Source organism: Gallus gallus, chromosome 2 (assembly GCF_016699485.2).
Source record: "Gallus gallus isolate bGalGal1 chromosome 2, bGalGal1.mat.broiler.GRCg7b, whole genome shotgun sequence".
In the NCBI taxonomy this organism is placed as follows: Eukaryota; Metazoa; Chordata; class Aves; order Galliformes; family Phasianidae; genus Gallus; species Gallus gallus.
This window is the reverse complement of record NC_052533.1, coordinates 30,069,729-30,089,538: the sequence shown is the minus strand read 5'-3', so window position 1 is coordinate 30,089,538 and position 19,810 is coordinate 30,069,729. Positions and strand designations below refer to the sequence as shown.

Here is a 19,810-nt window from a genome sequence, read left to right as displayed (position 1 = left end):
CGATGCTCCCTGAGCGAGCAGCTGTTCAATATTCTTTTTATTCTTATCACTCAATATGTGGCTCCATGCCTTCCTTACTGCACATCATTCAAACCCTGCGCAGAATACTGAATTATTAATATCTTTATGGGTGCTTCTGTAGCATTTTCTGCTGGGCTTCTGAGTGCTTCCCAAACACTAATTAATTTATCTTTAAACCTGCAAAGTGAGACTGTACTATTAGTCCCACTTTACAGATGGGGAACTGAAGTACTGAGCCGTTATGGTCAAGATTGATGAACACGTCCACTAATTTGGGTCCTCAGTATGATGTGCTTAGAGACAGATTTTGCAAGATACTTAGCATTTTTATGGTACTTCATACATTCAAAGCACAAATCCCATTGATTCCAGCAGCATCTGTGAACACTCAGCACTTCTGTGACTCAGTCTTGAGCATCTAAGATGTGCACTCAAAATAAGGAACACACAGCCAGTGTTCACCTACATAACACCTGCTTTGAATCACTTGAGGAGCCTTAGACTACAACAGGGATAGATAAGAGGTCACTCTGAGCATTAGGATTCTGGGAAAATCCTTTTATCCACCATAACATTCAGCTATTTTCAGCCAGAGAGCTTGCTTTCTCTTTTTGCCTATTCGGATTTTCCTTATGACAGCTTCTCACTTTTTCATTATATTCCAGCAGATTCCAGCCTATGAAGTTGAACTACCTCGGCTTGTTCCCTGAGAGGGGAATGCCCAGGCTGGTTCTTTGACATCACTGGCATCTTGTGATTCACATCACCTTCTACAAGTCAGGATAACACAAGGTCATCTGCAATGGTAGCTGCTGAGCTCAGTATGAACCCACCACAAGAATTCATGTGGCATCCTACCAGGAGCTTTTGTAGTTGTTTTGCTTTGCAGCTGGGAAATGTTGTGACAAACCCTTAGAGGAGTTTGTGCCAGTACTGCCTTACTCCTAGTATATTCTTGTGCTCTTATCTCATTTCCTGGTTGAATTCTGACTGTTCCCATCTCCTTGTTTTTCTCATTATAGCTCATATCCCTTTGACAATCAAAGACAAAATGATTTCTACCCCAACAGCTATGAGCTGTGCACATGTGTGTGCGGCAGGTTCCCTTACACCTGGCTATGCTTTATATTTGGCTATTTGGTGATTCTCATCCTATTTTATAACCTGATTCTTCTGTAAGAAATATCCAAGTTTTGCACCAGGATGCATTTATTGCCTACACAGAGAGGCAGCCTGTGAATGAACAGGCAATGACTTGGCAGTTATCACCTCCGTATTCCAGTTCTCAGTAGCATGTTGATACTATAATGAGGGATCTAATAAGCCAGAAGTATTAGTAGGTCAGAGTGAACAATATTGCTCAGTCTGACTTTCCATTATTTACAGTTTGTCACATCAGTTATCAAGGCTCCAAGCAAGAGACCAATGAGGAGCTGAATCAGCAGCACCAACATGACACCACAATATTCTCACATCGTGTGAACAGTGTCCCTGCATTTTGGTGACCTGTGCAACCATCCATAACACATATCTCTAAAGGTGGTACCTGGCTTATCACTGTCTCCAATAGAAATGTTTTCTGTAAATGATGAGAATCACCAATACATTAACAATACATTTATTTAGCATTCTATTATTTTCTTTTCCATAAGAGATCTAGAACCCACAAGGGTTCTTCTTTACATGACAAATACATTTTCATCTTGTTCAAACAATTTAGCCATTAGCTAAATTAAGTGGAGCAAAAAAGTACAAACACAGTCTAGAAATCAGGAACAATCACAATGCCTTCATCTGAGACAGAATGCCTCATAGCCTGAAGTAGACTCCTATCTACATTTTAGTATGGAGCAAAAGGAACTGGAGACTGGTTGGAACAACTCAGTGGGTGAGTTCTGCAGTCTTCGGAATAAGAGAGTCTCACTGGGATCACTGAGACAGCAAGAGGTAATCTGGTGGAATAAGCTCTGTAGGGTAGTTGTAGAGCTGTGGGATGGTACGGATGCTAAAGACTGAGAATCACAGAACTACAGGGGTTGGAAGGGACCTCAAGAGGTCATCGAGTCCAACACCGCTGCTAAAGCAAGTAGCCTACAATAGGTCACACACGTGATCACCCAGTCAGGTCTTGAATATTTCCATAGGAAGAGACTCCACAACTTCTCTGGGCACCCAATTCCAGTGGTCCATCACCCTTATTGTAAAGAAGTTCTTCTGCATGTTTGTATGCAACTTCCTATGTTCACGTTCTAGGCCACTGTTCCTTGTCCTATCACTACACACCACCAAGAACAGCCTGGCCTCATCCATTTGCCTCCCAGCTCCCTAAAGATATTTATAAACATCGATCAGATCCCCTCTCAGTATTCTTTTCCCCAGGCTGAACAGACCTAGGTTACTCAGCATTTCTTCATATGGTAGATGCACCAGGTCCTCAGTCATCTTTATGGTCCTCCACTGAACTCCTTCTAGGAGATCCCTGTCTTTTTTGAACTAAGAAGCCAGCATATATATTCTGTGATTTATGCCAGGAATTCATAAGATAGTTTTCCCTGTTTCAGGCATTTCATAGTTACTTGTATGTAGATTGGCATAACTATGTTAACAGTTCTGTTTGCTTTGTAACATAAATTTTATAATTTTTATATGTTATACAAATTTAATGCTGTTTTAAAGGATCTCAATGTAACCAATAGTAGTGCTGTTTCTCACTTTAACAGTGGAAAGAATTTTTGCTAGTAGCTGTCTGACAATATAATCTTTGCCAGGTCATTTAAAGCTGAAAATTTGTCTCTTTTTCACTTAAGTTAATCAAACTTACCTTTGAAGTTTGTCAATCCAAGGCACAAGCTACATGCCATAATAAAGGGTATAAGTGTGACTCCTTTTCTCAGAACAAAGACAAATGCCCTGAATTGCCCTGAATTCAGTGTCTTCATACTCATTAAACTCTTCCTAAGCTTATTAACTTTTAGGATCTGCCTCCTGGAAAGATTTTGGAGAGGTACTCAGTCATAATACCCCCAGGGTATGTTACAATATTGATAATTCTTGTAATTGTATGGTGTCAAAATATTTGGTATTCTTCCAGATTTAAGAACAAAATGCTCTTTTGAAAATTTCAGCCCTCATTAGAAAGACACGTAGCAAAACCAAATACATAGGCTGTGTAAAACTAGCAGTAGTTTGTTTGCCTTCTGTTTCAAAGCCCAGGGAAATTTTTTGTACATTATGATCTAAGGAAAACTTACGGGGATGTTCCTGTTGGAAAATGGAATGTACAGGACAGATTTATTTTGACTGCTAACTGTCTTTTCCAAGGAATGAGAGAGGGACAACAAAGAAGTGGGTTCACTTCTGAGTTTCTTCCCCAGCAGAAACAAGCAGATGTACTTCCTGTCTTTGGGCAGTTTAGTGAATCTCCATGCTTCCCTTAAACTACATTTCTTTTGACTAAAAACTTCCCCTGGTGCTCTGGATGTTAGATTCAATGCTATGGAGACAGAGGAGCAAAAACTCTTATATACTTCGGGACGTACCAGATTGGTTGCTGTCTCCAAAAATCAAGGGGTTTGATGAAGACAAGAACTTCACACAGGGTACAAAAAAAAGTTTGGCAGCTATGTGGAAAGAAGATGACTAAACAGTAGGTATTTTTTTCTGTTCCTGATCCAGAGAGACTGAAGGGTAAAGGTGGATTTCATCATGCATGATTCTCTTCTTCAGTGCAGATTTTCATGTTTCTGGTGTTCTTTTCTTCTGCATTCTGCAGTAGTGTCTGTGAACCTAAACCTGTTTTTCTATCATTTTCTAAAAGTAAATTTCTTGGGATTACACTGGTACATCTGTGGAAAAATGTAATTAATTTATTATTATTTATAAAATCCTGAATGAATCAAGACCAGCCTTGTTGAGAAATCACCTTCTTTTTGCCGTCATTTTTCTGTGCCAAAGATCAGCAAGTAAACATTATGCAATATACTTCAGTCTACGCAGGAGGTAACAGCATGACTGTGCAGCTGAGCTGTTCTTTCAGCAGCAGCATGGATGTCAGCCAAATCAGAATTACCGCATAACCACAGCTTGGCTGTCACCATAGGTGTGACAGGGAGCCCGAAGGCCTAACTTCAGCTTGTGGATTCCCCTGTTTTTACAATGCCTAAATTCCTCTGAGAATTTTGCACTTTGTGATGCCTTCCCCAAATCTTGGGACTGTGAAGTTTAAACTGCAGGTTGGAGAAGTGTATACCTAAAGTAATTGCCACTGGTTGGGACTCTGAGGTTTATTGCAGCAGCTCTTAATTGTGGTTGTAAGAAAAGAAACACACAATCTACCACTGACTACTAATTTGACTGCTACTGTAAGAGAATAGTATAATTCAATCAAAAATTGTCTTGAATTTCTGTTATATATATATATATATATTTACTGATTTGCTAGATGTTAAACAAATGAACTGATGAAATTTTAAACTTTAGAACTGATGAGAGTAGTTAAGCATTTTTTAAGGTGAGAACATATTCTTCCCAGCCTCTTCCCTTCCTCCACATTCCTTTCCCTCTTTTCCATACAGACAAATCACAAAAGATACTATCTGGGGACTTGCAAGGAATGCACTAGTGTACACTGTACATCTCTTGTTTCCATCTTCATCCAGTAGTCAGCAGTTGTGGTATAACTCCCAACCTGTAAGAATAAATATTTTCTGCTTTACACTCATGCATAAATCTGAAATTTACATGTCCATGTGCCACACATACCTAGGTGTAAATTATTGCTAACCACTTTAAATTCAGTTAAAATGCATTCTATTAACAAACGTGAGTTCAGACTGAAGTAATTAGACAATCAAAAAGAAAAAAAGAAAAAAAAAAGAGCACATAGGACCTTTTAAACTGCAAATTCTGCTATTCAAGCAGTAGGAAAACAATACAATAACATGCAAGGGCTTGTAGAGCCTTGCTTAATGCATGATGAACACTCTGACCAAACACTCAGTCCTCCTACCTCTCTATCCCAGAAGTATCTGAAAGGAACAGGACAGCTGTAGTCTTACTGATTTTGGGCCATGGCAGAGAATGGGATGACAGATGTTGAGCTATTCTTTCAGTGCAGGCGGGAACTCCTCTCTGTCAAACAAAGAAGATTGACAGTCTCAGAGCCCGGTTTATTTGTATTAAAAAGCCAGCTGCTTCCTTAAGAGTTGCAGGCGGTATCCCTAGCACAGCAGAAAGTGGATGAATACATTAGTAACTACTAACATGATGTTATCTGTTGAGTGATTCTGTGGAAACAGTAATTCCACAAAAAAAAAAGCGGCACAGACTCCACTCAGTGTCAGTTTCTCCCTTGTAATGACACGTATCTTTACTCCTGAACATACCGGGCTCCTAAGTTTGTGCTGGAAGATGGCCCCAAGTGTTTGTTGTGTGGTGTCTCATTAGCGTTCAACAGCTATCCTGAATGAAGCACCGACTGCCTTCCATATAAAGAAGCAGTCTGCCTCAAGGACAAGTTTTTTCAACGTAATCGGATTTCTAATTTGCCAGTAAAAGGAATTGAACCATTTCAGAAGGCCTGTTTAGCCATTCAATATCTCTTTTATCTACTTTTAGAACAGCACGATATGAGGTGGTGTATAAAGTGTAGTTCTTAACAGCGCCTTCAATTTTTCATTAGCCAAGAATATCTCAGGAAAAAAAAATAGTTTATCCCATAAAATGTGAAAGTCAATTTTGAACGGCGGTATTTGAAAAATACAGAGTCAGCATACAGACAAATTACATTCCAATTACAAACATTTAGCAGTCATTAAGGCTGCAGGTCCCTGTTAATTGGCGATTACCATACCGAAGCCTACACACTCAGATGTGAGCATGGGGAAGCATATGACATAACGCGCTGTTATCCGTCAGTATGTGCTTTGCTAGCGTGAAAAGGAGATTTATGTCTGTTGACAGCCTTAAAGCCTCCCCCAGCCTGCGGTCAGCACCACGCGGACACCTGAGGAGGGAGGAACTGCCAGAAAGGCAGCTCACACCGGAGCCGAGGGCTCTGCAGAAGCTGCGGGGCTGCCACAGGGCACATCCAGCAGCTCCCAGTCGCGGGGAGGGCAGCGTGTGCTCGGGGTGGGACGAGGCCCTCACCCCGCCCGCCCCGCCGCCCGCTGCAACCGCCCCCGAGGGCCGTTAACAACCGCCCTCAGCGGCCGCCCGCGGCCCGGCGGCAGAGCAGCGCGGCTCGGCTCGGGATGGCCCCCTACGCCGCCGCCTGTGAGGGCGCCGCTCCCGCCGAGAGGGCGGAGAGGGGCGGGAGCGGGAGGAGGGCGGGAAGCGGGGGGCGGACGGGGGCCGGGAGGGGAGGGCTGAGCCGCGCCGCGCCGCCTCGACCTTTTGTGCAGCGCCCTGCCCGGCTGTCAGCGCGGGGGGCGGAGGTGATTGAGAGGGAGGGTCGCGGCTGGGGTTTGGGAAGTGAAGGCGTGTGAGTGAGCTCCGGGGGGCAGAGCGCGGGGTTGTGCCGATGTTCGCCCCGCGTGGAGGTATTGCGAAGGGACCGGGTCTGTGCGCGGGTGGGTGTGAACCCGGGCAGGGGGCACAGGCAGGCTGCCTGCCTCGGATGGGATGCCGGCAGGCATCAGGGTGCCTGGAGAACTCCGTCCCTCTGTGGAAAAGGCCTGCACTTATTTAGTCACATTTTTCTTCTCCAAGACAGGCAACGCCAGTAAACTCAGACTGAGCCTTTGCTCTGTGTTTGAAGAACAGCGTTCCACCAGCACAACAGTGAGCGGCCTGTCAGAGCAGCGGCAAATTTTACTGCCAGCCAAGTGAGGGTCACTGCGGCCTTTCATCCTATGGCTCCTGTGCAGAGTGGTTGTTGGACAGTTAGCGAAACACACCTTGAGCAGTAGTGTTGGGCTCTCCTCATGCAGGCCAAAGTGTTCCAGGTCTGATGGATCTCAATGTCAGCTGGTGTGTTCAGTGTGGAGTCAACCACTGGACTGTTCCCAAGGGCCTCATTGCATCCTTGCTCCACCAGAGCTTTCTTCTCCTCTACTTCTGGACCAGTGTTATTCTTTTCCACTTAGTCATGGTAGAAATGCTGGATTCAAAGGCCAGCTGACATCATTTGGAGCTTCGTACTTGATTGGACAGCACTGGTCTGCTTACGGTTGCCAGGTGCAAGAAAGCACCGTATGTTTGGATGTTCCAGGAAACAGGGCAGATTGAGTGACTTCTATCCAAGGAGAGAGAAACAGCCCCATGTTTGGGAATTTGGTGGAGATCAATTCCTTTGAGACATCTTCCAAGCATCTCAGGCCAACGTGACTTAAAACAAATGTAATGGACTCAGTCACAATGTATTCCACAGTTTCACAAAAGAAATAAGAATCTTCTGTGCACTGCAGAGCTCCTGAAAATTCCTGGTAGGTCCCCATAGAGTTATTCTGCTCCTTCAGCTCACGTCTAAGGAGCATAGAGTTGTTTCTGTTCAGCAAGGACAAATTAGTGAAAAACACATCCACTGAAACTGTCAGCAGTGAGCAGATTTTGGTTAGGGAGAATATCACACATATGTAAATATCCCAGAAAGCTGCATGCAGAGTAGCAAACAGGATGGGAGCAAAGTTCTTTACCAATTCTAGATGTGTTCCCGCTGAGCATAGCTCTGGTGGAAAAGTGCCTATTCTCTGTGTAACAAGGAAAGGAGTAAAACTGAAAATATTGAACACCAGACTTCTGTTCTGAAGGGGTGAGGAGTAGTCCACTGAACTCACTCTGCACCATGGAGCTGACAGAAAATGTGTGTCCTTTGGTTAAAATGTGTCCAGGACTTGGCTGAATTCATGGTTTGGTCTTGAGCGGAGGTCTCCTGTGATGGAGAGGAAAATCTGGCATGGGGAGAGAGATGTTGCCAGTCTTTCTCTTTGGTGGTACTGCATTTACAATAGGGAGAAGGTGCCCAGGTGGTTTGGAACCCTGTGAATAGGGATAGAGTCCATCCAGCCCTGCACAAAGTGACACAGATCACAAGGGACAAAGGTCTGCCAGGGCATAAGTGGGGCCTTCCAGGCTCAGCCACAGAGGCCAGGGCACCGGGAGGGACTTCAGGCAAAAGTCTGTGCCTCTGTTGTGCCACCCTGCAGGTGTGGGGGGACTGGGGTCTTTGCACCCCTCGTCCCATCCATTGGAAGCTTTGGAAATGGATATGCACTGCTCAGCTTTGCAGAATCACCTCTGAAGACTATTAGTGAAAGAGACAGAACTGCGGTAACAGTTTATTGCAATATAATGCAGCAAGAGACAAAAATAGAAGGGGCTCATTATTGCGGTTCATAAACATAGGCAAAGCACATGCCTGACCTTTCATTTGTACAATTAATTGTTCCAGCAGAAAGAAAATGAGTCTTAATTGTGTGCAGCTTCCTAGAGGATCAGCTGTGTGTGCCCCTCCGCTCTCGGGGAAAAAGGCTGTGAAGTTTTCCTGAAGGTTTCTGCTTTCCACTGCGGCAGGAAAAGAAGAAAGGAGGATCGCTGTGTTTCTCTCTCCCACCTCTGCCCTGCCTCCCGCCTCCCAAGGAGAATATTGAGCTATAGTGCTATTTAAATAACCTCAACATTTTCTTCAGTCTCGTAAAACAGGCTCTTCCTCTTGCATTTTCAGTGCTATTTCGCGCCTATAATAAGGAAATATTGTATAATGCTCAATCAAAAGCCGTTTCAGAGTTCAAGAGTCAGTCAAAAGCAGCAACTTAAACCCGCTCCTAATTTGACTGTCAAATCACGTTGATAGCAGTGGGTGGTCAGAGTTCGAAACGAGACTTCCCAGCCTCTGTATTGCTATCCAAATGATGTCCGTGTACGTGGGCTTCGCAGGGCTCGGTCACCGTGTGCTCGCAGTGCCGGTACCCAGAGCCGGGCTCGGGAATGACCCCGTGGGGGTGAGCGGGCATCGCTCCAGGACCGGCACCGTGGCCGCGGGACGAACCCAACGCCTCTCGCCCCAATGCCCGGGGACAGGAGGTTCCTTTGGAGGACCCCCCTTGAAGCCCTTTTATCCCGCTCTGCCTGAGGACTGATGTCCTCCGCACCCATCCTGCCGGGGGGTCCCGGGGCTTAACAGCGATCGGGCCCTTCTCAGCTCGCCCATCAGATCCCGCCCGCAGAGCGTGACCGTCCTAAACCGACCTCTTATCGATAGCGATTTTTAATCTCGAACTCACAAAGGAGCACATTCTCTGTTCCTTAATAGAGCACAACGCCCATTGACTTCTATCCCATTGACTTCAATGGGAGTTTCGCTCCATTAAGGACTGCAGAATTTGGCCTAAACTGACCGCAATAATTTTGCTGCCGGTAATGGAGCTTCAAAGCCGTCTCTAATTAGCCGATGAGCAGGAATCGTTAAACATGCTGTACAATTCCGCCAGCTACGCGGGGGCTGCAGAGCAGCTGAGCAGTCCCGTTCAGCCCCGGGAAAGCTCAGAATGCGACTTCTGCGGGGACAGCCCGAGGACGGGGTGTTGGACGGGACATTCCTGCTTCCATAGCTGCTTTGCTAGCATAGGAAAAGGAGAAAAGAAAGCACTAAAAAGCCATGGCAGATTAGATCACGCACTGATTTTTTTCCTTCTTCGAAGACGCCTGAAGAAGAATCATTGTATGTGCCGTTGTTTCTATTTATCAAAGATCAACCTAATTAGTTTTGTTTATCCGTAACCCGGAGCACTCCTAACGAGTTACGCAGAATCCCACAGTGCCTCCGAGCCGCACTTTGTGCTGCGCTCATCTCCGCTGCGACCTGGCACCTTCCCGTCCAGCAGGAGCGAACTCCGTCCCCTTGAGCCGAACTCGCCTGTAAGGGCACTTCCATTGCACGCCGTTCGTGGGCACAGCCTCCTTCCCGAATCTCGCAGCTGTACATACAGCAGCGTGCAGAAATGTCTCGCAAAGACCGTGATTTAATAGCCGAGCTCTTAAGCGCTTACAAACCTATATTTCTCCAGTGTGTCTGTTACCTGTGAATTTGAATTTGGAAAACAACATTTTCCTTTTGAAATAATCTAGTCGGCTATTCGTGCAAAGATGAAATACAGCAAGATATATATATATATTATTTTAAATAGTATATTTTTAAGGGCATCTCTGTATGATCTTCTCGAAAAACTAACCCGTAGGAGAAGAGAATACTCCTGAAATCATACGCTGCATACGCAGCGTCCCAGTCATCTGTTTTATAAAGAAATCTGCCTGTAAGTTTTGGTCAGTATTCTAGGCAAAATATGCTCAACAGATGATAGTGGAGATGCAGCCAGAAAACAACTCCAGCTATTTAAACTGCCAAATGAGACATAAAGCCGCATTGTAAAAATCATCTGGAAAACAGGTTTTCCTATTGAAGTCGCTATGTGTTAATTACTGTGATCTGGAAGAGCTCTGTATCTAAACGCCTGGAAGCCGACTTTCACCCCGCATATGTAAATGAAGAAAGTGCTGAATCTAAGCCAGAGGGTTCATGTTCGGATTCATTTCCGTGCATGCCTAGACATTAATATGTGTTCATGTAGGGTTCGTACAGTACGAGGTGTTATTTCCTTATAAAGAAACACCAGGTCTCGCTTTCCATTCTCCTTACAAAATTATTCGCATTATTTATGCTACATTGAGCGATCTAATTTCTTCGTGATAGTCAGCTAATTGCTCTGGCAGGTAATTAGAAGCGGTTTACAACGCAAAGGGCTTTTGCGGTGCCCCTCGGATTATTAAGTTGCTCTGTAAATTATACCATATTTGCCGAAGAGAGCGGGGGAGGAAGGAGCTAACGATCTTTTGAGAAGTTCTCCTGCGATCGGAGCCGAAACGCGTCCCTGTCGTCGTCCCCCCCCCACCACCACCACTTAAAAAAATAGAGGGAGGGGGCTTTGCCGGGGCTCGGAGTCGAATTATTCTAAAGCACGCGATCTGAAGCCCATTTTGTTCGTGCTCACTGGTCCAGAATAACTTGGCCATAATGGCCGGGAATGGGCCAGGTCTGCAGCAAGCTTCCTGCGCCGTGGCAGCATCCAGCGGGCATGTGGGAAAAGAATGGCTTAAATGGGGACATCTGTTCAGTGCTGCTCATCTCGCTCCTACAGCCAAGTCAGGTGAAGGGAATAACCTGCTCGCCACCTTGTCCCCTTCCCGCTGCCCTCCTGCCACCTCCCCGCCCCCAGCCCGCTAATCAGCTGCCGGGGTGGGGGAGCGAGGGGCGACCTAATTACTCTGCCATACAGGCAAATAGCGACAGGGAAAGGTGGCGGGTACATTGTAAGAGGAGCAGTAAATATATCAATATTAGGGTCTCCCGAGTCAAATCGCGGGAGCTCCGCACGAGAGGAGGCTGCGATGCTCTCTCAGTGCGCGACCGCCGCAGACAGACGTTGCTGCTCACCCGCAGGTACGTCTCGCTCGGAGCAGCGGGGCTTCTCGCACTTCGCAAACGGCAGCAAGAAACGAAGCGTGGCTTTGATATATCATTATTTATTTATTTTTTTCCAAATTGTCACTTTTCTGTTGGTAGTTGGTAGGATATACAAATCAATACATCCATACGTTCGTGGAAAGCTTTCCTTTTCTCCTGTGTTATCTGCGGACTGGTTTTCTGCAGACCGTGTATTTGCAAGTGTCCAAGCACACCCACGTATACACATGCACAAACACACGGGAACGAGCGTTTGTATTCACGATTATATACACCTTTACGCGTGCAACAGCATTTCGGGGCACGACCCCGCTCCATGTAGCACAGTGGGAGCCCCTGCCCTGCGCTCCGATCTCTCAGTCGGTCACTGTACATCGCCACCCGCCTGTACTGCTCGTACAATGATTTGAGCACATGTGTGGTTAAACCATCGGACACGGAGCGGCTCCCAGATTATTTGTAATTAAACACAATTCCCAAAGTAACATTTATCTTCCCGAAACTGCGATTGCAATTGTCAACCGTCTGGAGGAGACGCGGGGTAATCTGGAAGCATTACCTCCTCTCCTAACGGAGCAGAATGAAAAGAAATCAATACCACCGAGGAGAAGAATTTAGTAGTTTTTAACTGTAAGTGGCGCCTGGGAGAAAGTGATGGATAATAAGAAAAGCAGAACGCGCCTTAAACAAATCTATTGGGAGCAGGAGCGGGGCGCGGGGCTGCCCGCAGTGCCCGCGGGTGGCAGCGCCCGGTGCTCGCTGTCCCCTCCGCTGCTCCGGCACTGATGGGAGCTCCCGGGGAGAGCCGGGCGCGGCGATAAAATCCTGGGGGGACGGACTGGGATGGGAGGAAAAAGGGAAAGGAAGGGGGAGATGCGGACGGAGGAACACAGCGGCAGTGTAAAGAGGTGGAGGTGAAGATGCCTCTTCCTCTCCAGGCACGCACACTTGCCTTCGCCTATCGAGTGACGAGGACGTTGAGGGGTCGTCGTGTGCCCCCCCCTCCCCCAAAGCGCCCCGTCCTTCCACGCCCGCAGCCCGAGAAGCAGCCAGGCCGCCCGGCGCTGCGGCGGGGGTTGCAGTACCTGAACACACTTTTGCAACGATGGATGAATTAACTTCGGAACCCCCCGCTGCTATGAACGCAGCACCCTCGCACACACAGGGTTCGCTGGTGCCGGTGCCCGCTTGCAGGCTGCACTCCGACGAAACGACGCAGCCGGGCAGTGGGGAACGTCCGAAGTGAACCGCAGCGGTGTGAGCGGTGGTAAATAACGACGTTAATCACCACCACTGCCCGCTCGGCACCGCACGCTCCTCTCCGGCTGTTTGGTTTCGTTGACGTGGTATTCCCCATCCCAGCCCGGCCAGGGGTTCGCTGTCACCCCTCGGTCGGGGAATGCCGCAGGTGACAATGCCAGGTGCGGGGGCACCGTGGGGCCCGGATCCCGGGGCAGCATGGCTCGGGCAACGCGGGGAAGGAGCTCCCCCCTGCAGCCCATGGGAGAGGGGCCAGAAGCCGTGCACCGGCCGAGGCGGAACGCGGTGAATCGGCTGTGTAAGCGTAACCACGCTCTGGACATGCCGTGCTGCCTCCTAATAGTGACATTCACCATCCGGCTTGGGCAGCGGGCACTTCAATCCTTCCAGCTCTGCCTTGGCAAATAGGCAGCGAGACCTCTCCTTCCCCAGAGAGAAACCTCTCACCACCCCGCAAAGCTGTCTGCGGGAGGACGAGACCCTGGAAGAGGCTCCATCCATCTCCCTGCGAGCGGAGCGCCGGGGGTTTCTCCGAGGAACCCCCCCACAGCCCAACCCCGAAGGGTTCGCGGAGGCTGTCGGCGCGGCTCAAGTTCGGCACTCGCTAATGGATGTTGTAGGCACAAGATGTTCGGTAGACTTGGGCAAGTTGTTCCCGGGATGTAAATTAGGTCCCAAAAGCTGTTGTCCAAATCGAAGAAACAGAGAAATTAATCTGGGAGACTATCCATCATAGGCTGTAATAAAGGGAGCGACACGGATGAGACAGATGATATGATTAAGGAGCTGTGGTCGTTTTAATTAACTTTTTGCTGTCCTGTAATGATCAAACTGGTCAACAGACCCGGTCAATAAGCATGTTAATATCAAACAAATAAAACCAGGGATGATTAAAAACCTCCTGGTTTATTAAATTTGAAATTCAAATGAAATTTATGCTGCAGATGCATACAGAATGCTAATAGATTGTAGCTTTATTGAGAGTGGATCCCACAGGTTTTCAAGAAACAGCGCGAACATTTATCTACTCCCGTACATTACGCTTCAAACGGCAAGAAAAAAAAAAAAAAAAAAAGAAAAGTTTTAATTAATTTCGGGAAAACCTCTGCTTGTTGGCTCCCCCCTCCTTCGCCAAGCTGATGGACTGCAGCCTTAAGCGCCGTGGTCAATAAGGCAATGCAAACCAAACCCTACGCTTTCTTAAATCCTGCGCCCACCCAGCAGCGGTGGACTCACAGGGGAAGGCGGCGGAGCGGCTCACAGCTCACAAAGTTCAGCAGCCGCCGATTTCCCAGTTTCAGTGAAACTCGGAGCGGCTGGAGAACGGCACTGACAGCACTGCTGTGATTTCTGCTCGGTTCTAAAGGATTTGCCTTTTTCCTCCCTCTGTGTTGAGCTCCCCCGTACAAACTCCCACGACTATTTTTACAACGAGTTTTTTTTTTTTTTTTCTTCCATGGTTTCCAGAGCGGCGCTTTTAAAGGAAAAGCGCGCTGAAAACCCACGACTTCCAGCCCCAAATTAAAAAGCCGGGACGAGCCTTAAGGCAAGCGTAAAAAAGCCCGAGCGAGGGCACGTTCCCTCCGGCCGGCCGTGCGCGGGCAGAACGCGGAGCCGAAGGGAAGAGCCACCCGGAGCGGCTCTCCTCGAGAGATCCATCAGCAGCGCCGACCCTGAGCGCTCCGGGGCTGAAAGGGGCGCGTGTCGGTCTCTATGCGGATACCCGGCACGCCGCAAAATGGGATTTTCTGTGCCTCTAAAATGTAGCGCTCTCGATGCTTGTTTTGCTCTTACGCTTTCTGATCTATGTCTTAATAGTTCCTCCCCACCTCCAGCAGATAAAGGAAGCGGAGGTAAAAAGTTAATAAGCATTCATGCAAGGGAGTATCCCCGGGAAATGTTCTTCCCCCCTTTGCGGGTGATAGTATTGATTAAATTAAACCCGAAATTTAAACAAGTGTGCATTAGGTCTGTAAAATGAATATCATTATAGAAGGAGACCAAAGCAATGAAGTTAATTCTTTTTTATTTGTTAAACGGAGTTCCCTCCTTCCCCCACCCCTTCCTCCTCCTGGGCTGGCCCTGTCACGCCTTCTCAACAGGCGAAAATCAGTCAGAGAGAAACGCGACATTTATGGTAACCGTCAGCCTTCAGAGAAAGAAAGCAGTTCATTAATTTACTTCGCTCTTGCTTCGAAGTACGATAATGTACGGTACCCTCCGATCAATAGATATGATGTACAGTCGATATCCCCTCGGAACCGCTCGAGGGGAAGGGATATCTGCCCCCACGACGCGAACGCACCGCGGGGTTCTCTTCTGGAGGTCACGGGCCGGGCCGGGGGCAGCCTCGGCTGCGGGGAGGCGCGGGGGAGCCCGGCCCGGAGCTGCGGACGGGGGGAACGGGAGAGGGAGGACGGGGCGGGGGAACCGGCGGTGCAACGCTCCCGCGCTCTGCCACCGCTGCGACGGTACGGAACTGCGAACAGACCCGAGCAGCCCCGCGCACATCTCGAAGGGGTGGGAAGGGGCGGCCGGGACCAACCAGCCCGAGAGAGGACGGCTCAGGGCCGCCCTTCCCGGGGCTGCGGGACGAGGGGCGGCGTCCGCTCCGTCGGGGCCCCACGCGGGGCGAACCGCTCCGGTCGCGGGACCGGACCGAGTCGGGCCGAACCGAACCGAGCCGCGCCGAGTCGAACCGGGCAGAGCCGAGCCGGGCCGGGCCGTGCTCGACGGCGCTGATGACCTCACGCAGTCACGTCGGCGAGCGGCGCGGCGGGGCCGGGGATTGGCTGGCGGCGGCTCAGCGGCACTTCAAAGCCGGCGAGGGAGCTACAATTGTGGTGGAATGGGCGGAACTGAGCATTGTATTGCACACCTCTAAAAAAACACTGCCTCTGATTTATCAATATAAAAAAGATCCTCTGAGAGGAGGGCACTTTTGTGTGATGGCAACTTCACTTCTAGGGGTGAGTCTAAGGATTTTTTCTCTTGCTGGTTTAATTAGTTTCTTTTTATTGTCGATTGGAGGGGGTTAAAATAACCCCTGTCTTGACCGGGGCTATCAGTCTCCTCTATTGAGACTTTTTTTTTTTTTTTTCCTCCCTTTCATTCTTTTTTTTTTTTTTTTTTTTTTTTTTTTTAAACTTAAGTACAAGTGAGTTTCGGAGAAAAGAAAGAGCGAGAGGGGGAAAAGGGGCAGAGTCTCTTTGCAGCGCGCAGGAAAAGGTTTAAGGGCATTTGTAGGAACAGCCCCCAGCGCCCGGGCTGAGCGCTGTGCCCGCACCGCGGCCTTTCTCCGCACATGAGGCTGTTGGAAGGGAAGCCCCGGCACCGCCGCTTCTGTCGGGCGCGGTTTCTAATTTGCGACCGAGTGTGGCTTTTTATTTCCCTTTAAAATAACACAGCCCGCCGTGTCCAGCAGGTATGTCGAACTCGTGTATACGTACAGATGTACGGATGTTAAATTGATGTATATATTTAGTTACGGTTGGTACGTGAGGCTCTTTAAGGAAGCCTTTTCAATTTATTTATTTATTTTTTAAAAATTATTTGTTTGATAACACGGCGCTTCACTACTTACGAACCACCGCATCTACCCCGAGGACCGGGAAGCGCCGGGTCCCGGGGAAGGGAACGGCACGAACGCAGCCGTTGCCGCCGGGCTGGTGGCAGCTTTTAAGCTATATCAAAGCTGCGGCACCAGAAGCAACTTTTCCCCCTCTCTTTCCTCCGAGCTCCCGGGGCAGGAGGACCGGCAGCGGATCCGCGGGACCCAGGGCCGGGCCGGGCCGGGGCGGCGGGCGGGCGGATGGCGGTGGCGGTGCCGCTCGGTGCCTGACGCCGGCGGGACGCCCCCGTCCCCTCTGTGCCCGCAGGAGGAACCGCGGGTTGGCTCCACGCCGCTGGCCATGCTCGCCGCGACCTGCAACAAGATCGGCAGCCCCAGTCCCTCGCCGTCCGCCCTCTCGGACAGCGCGTCCTCCTTCGGCAAAGGCTTCCATCCCTGGAAACGCTCCTCCTCCTCCTCTTCGGCCTCAGCCGGCAGCTGCGGTGCCGTGGGCTCCGGCCTCCCGGGCTTCGGCGTGGCGGGCGCGGCGCGGAACGGCTCCTCGGCGGCAGCGGCGGCGGCGGCGGCGGCGGCGGCCGCGCTCGTCTCGGACTCGTTCAGCTGCGGCGGCTCTCCGGGCTCCAGCGCCTTCTCGCTGACCTCCAGCGGCGCGGCGGCCGCCAGCTCTCCCTTCGCCAACGACTACTCCGTGTTCCAGGCGCCGGGCAGCGCCGGCGGCGGCGGCGGCGGGGGAGGCGGCGGCGGCGGGGCGGCGGGGCAGGAGGCGGCTCACCAGCCCGTCTTCATCTCCAAGGTGCACGCGTCGGTGGAGGGGCTGCAGGGCATCTACCCGCGGGTGGGCATGGCGCACCCCTACGAGTCGTGGTTCAAGCCCTCGCACCCGGGGCTGGCGGCCGGCGAGGTGGGCTCGGCGGGCGCCTCCAGCTGGTGGGACGTGGGCGCGGGCTGGATCGACGTGCAGAGCCCCAACGGGGCTGCCGCGCTGCCCGGCTCCCTGCACCCCGCGGCCGGCGGCCTTCAGTCCTCGCTGCACTCGCCGCTGGGCGGCTACAACTCGGATTACTCGGGCCTCGGGCACTCGGCCTTCGGCGGCGGCGCCTCCTCGCACCTCCTCAGCCCCGCCGGGCAGCACCTCATGGACGGATTTAAGCCGGTGCTGCCCGGCTCCTACCCGGACTCGGCCCCCTCGCCGCTGGCCGGCGCCGGGGGCTCCATGCTGGGCGGCGGCCCCGCCGCGCCGCTCTCCGCCTCGCCGCGCTCCTCCGCCCGCCGCTACTCTGGCCGCGCCACCTGCGACTGCCCCAACTGCCAGGAGGCCGAGCGGCTGGGGCCGGCGGGGGCCAGTCTGCGGCGCAAGGGGCTGCACAGCTGCCACATCCCGGGCTGCGGCAAGGTGTACGGCAAGACGTCGCACCTGAAGGCGCACCTGCGCTGGCACACGGGCGAGCGGCCCTTCGTCTGCAACTGGCTGTTCTGCGGCAAGCGCTTCACCCGCTCCGACGAGCTGCAGCGGCACCTGCGGACCCACACGGGCGAGAAGCGCTTCGCCTGCCCCGTCTGCAACAAGCGCTTCATGCGCAGCGACCACCTCAGCAAGCACGTCAAGACCCACAGCGGCCCCGGCGGCGCCGGGGGACCCGGCGGCGGCGGCCCCGGGCCCGGCCCCGGCGGCAAGAAGGGCAGCGACACCGACAGCGAGCACAGCGCGGCCGGCAGCCCGCCCTGCCACTCCCCGGAGCTGCTGCCGCCCCCCGAGCCCGGCCACCGCAACGGCCTCGAGTGACGGCGGCGCCGCGCAGCGCCGCGCAGGGGACGCGGACACGTAAGTACCCGCGCGGCCCCGTGGGGAGCGCGCTCCGGCCCCGCACCGCACCGGGCGGGCGGCGGAGCTCCGCCGGGGGCCGCCTCCCCTGCCCTCCCCGTCCCTTAGGGACCCCCCGTCGGGTCGCACCGTGGGAAAAGCCACGTTTCTCCCGGCGGAAACCGCGGCCCTTCCGTCCGGGAGCGGAGCCCCGGGGCCGCGGTCGGCCGGAGGGGTCTTCCCGGGGCGGGGGCTCCGTGCCGGGCTGCGAGAGCAGCGCCCGCCGTCGGTTCTCCGTCCCGTCGGGACCGCCCTCGTTTCGGTGATTGCCAAAAGCCCTTCTGCTCCCGGAGACCGCAGAGACACGGTGCTCTCCCCTCTTTTTTTTTTTCCCCCTTTTCAGTCGTTTACCTCCCCGCATCCAAATGTTTTTGCGTTTTCCGGCGCATTTGGATCATTCCCGCTTGAGTGGGAATCTCGAAACCCGCTGACAACGATTAGGTTTCAAGTCCCCTATTTTTAAACCCCATACAAATAAAGAAGCACCGGTGGTTGTGAGCGGAGCTGCGGTTCGAATGCCAAAAAGAGGGAGGCCGGGGTGGGGGGGGAGGAGAGGAAAGTGAGATATTTGTAAAATACATCAGAACCTCTAGGTTTGTACCACGGGGAATCGTTCTAGATTAGTAACAATGACTCCACCAACGTATCGGTGCGAGGTGCAGTTGTCCAGGAGACGATTTTGTATAGTATTTTTCTTGTACATTACTTCCAGTAAATATTTGGAAATATATTGAAGTACACTCGAGCATTTTTTTTAAAGTTTTTATTTTATTTTATTTTATTTTTGATATTTCTTTTCCTGCCACGAGAAAGCATTACCAGCGCAGCCCTCCTCAGTTTTATTTCTGGACTCGTTTCCTGAAGCGTCCATCAAAGCTCACTTCAGGATATAGGTTTTGCTTGAATATTAATTTAGGTAGGCATACAACTGTAATTAAGCAAACAATATTTGATAAATGTTGAATGACATTTAATTTAATGGAGCATGTACTTATTTGCATTTGCTGGCAGTTCAGGTATAGTCACAGTGAGAGTTCTCCTCTAGTTCCTCAAGTGGGTTTGCCACGACCCATGTATTAATAAACTGTCCGAGTGAAACTGAACTAACGTTGGCCTATGTGTATTTCCTGAAAATAATATTGATAAATGTTAATAAACACTCCCGACACCACATTAGCGGTTTGCCCTGCTGCAAACTAATTGTCTCATTGTAATGTTGAAATAATTTGGATATTTCACATTGAAATGGAAAGCCCTTCGCTGGAACATTTTAGATTTGCATTTTAAATGCATGAAATGTAATTGATTTTTATCTGTAATATTTTAAATGGTATTAATAAACTCCAGAGCGAACATTCTATCCCAGTCAGCTCTTGGCTTTTCTTCTTTCTCACTCCACCGTCGTGGGCAGTGCTGTGCTCTGAGCCCTGTGGCACACGCAGCTCTCAGAGAGTTTCTTCCAAAGGGGGAATGCAATGAACTGAACCCCGCTGTAGGCTGTGCCACCGCTGGGGCAGCACCAGGAGCGCAATGGCATTCTGCTTGACGCGCTAGGAGAGCAAACTAAAGGGGAAGCATCAACACTGCTTTCATCTTTCTTTTCTATTTTTTTTTTAATTATTATTATTTTTAGAATCAC

General features: G+C 50.6%; 1 protein-coding gene and 1 long non-coding RNA gene across 6 annotated transcripts in view; one reads left to right on the top strand and one right to left on the bottom strand.

Moving 5' to 3' along the window:
- The window catches only part of LOC776051, an 18,001-nt gene extending 11,665 nt beyond the window's left edge, over positions 1 to 6,336 (bottom strand). For both annotated transcript variants that reach the window (XR_211557.5, XR_005857605.2), the window contains exons 1-3: positions 6,026 to 6,336; positions 5,030 to 5,151; positions 3,561 to 4,708 (exon numbers count right to left, since the gene is read on the bottom strand). This is a non-coding gene — a long non-coding RNA (uncharacterized LOC776051). The remainder of the gene's footprint in view (positions 1 to 3,560; positions 4,709 to 5,029; positions 5,152 to 6,025) is intronic.
- On the top strand, positions 6,220 to 19,810 carry SP8 (Sp8 transcription factor). 4 transcript variants are annotated; one of them, XM_040687139.2, is made up of 4 exons: positions 6,220 to 6,294; positions 6,734 to 7,445; positions 8,411 to 15,708; positions 16,618 to 19,810. In XM_040687139.2, the coding sequence occupies exons 3-4, from the start codon at positions 15,481 to 15,483 to the stop codon at positions 18,091 to 18,093; spliced, it is 1,704 nt and encodes a 567-aa protein (XP_040543073.1). In that variant the 5' UTR covers positions 6,220 to 6,294; positions 6,734 to 7,445; positions 8,411 to 15,480; the 3' UTR covers positions 18,094 to 19,810. The 4 variants fall into 4 exon arrangements, with proteins under 4 accessions (XP_040543073.1, XP_040543064.1, NP_001376387.1 ...); XM_040687130.2 differs by having other exon boundaries at positions 6,730 to 15,708; NM_001389458.2 differs by lacking the exons at positions 6,220 to 6,294; positions 6,734 to 7,445 and having other exon boundaries at positions 14,857 to 15,708; positions 16,618 to 19,527.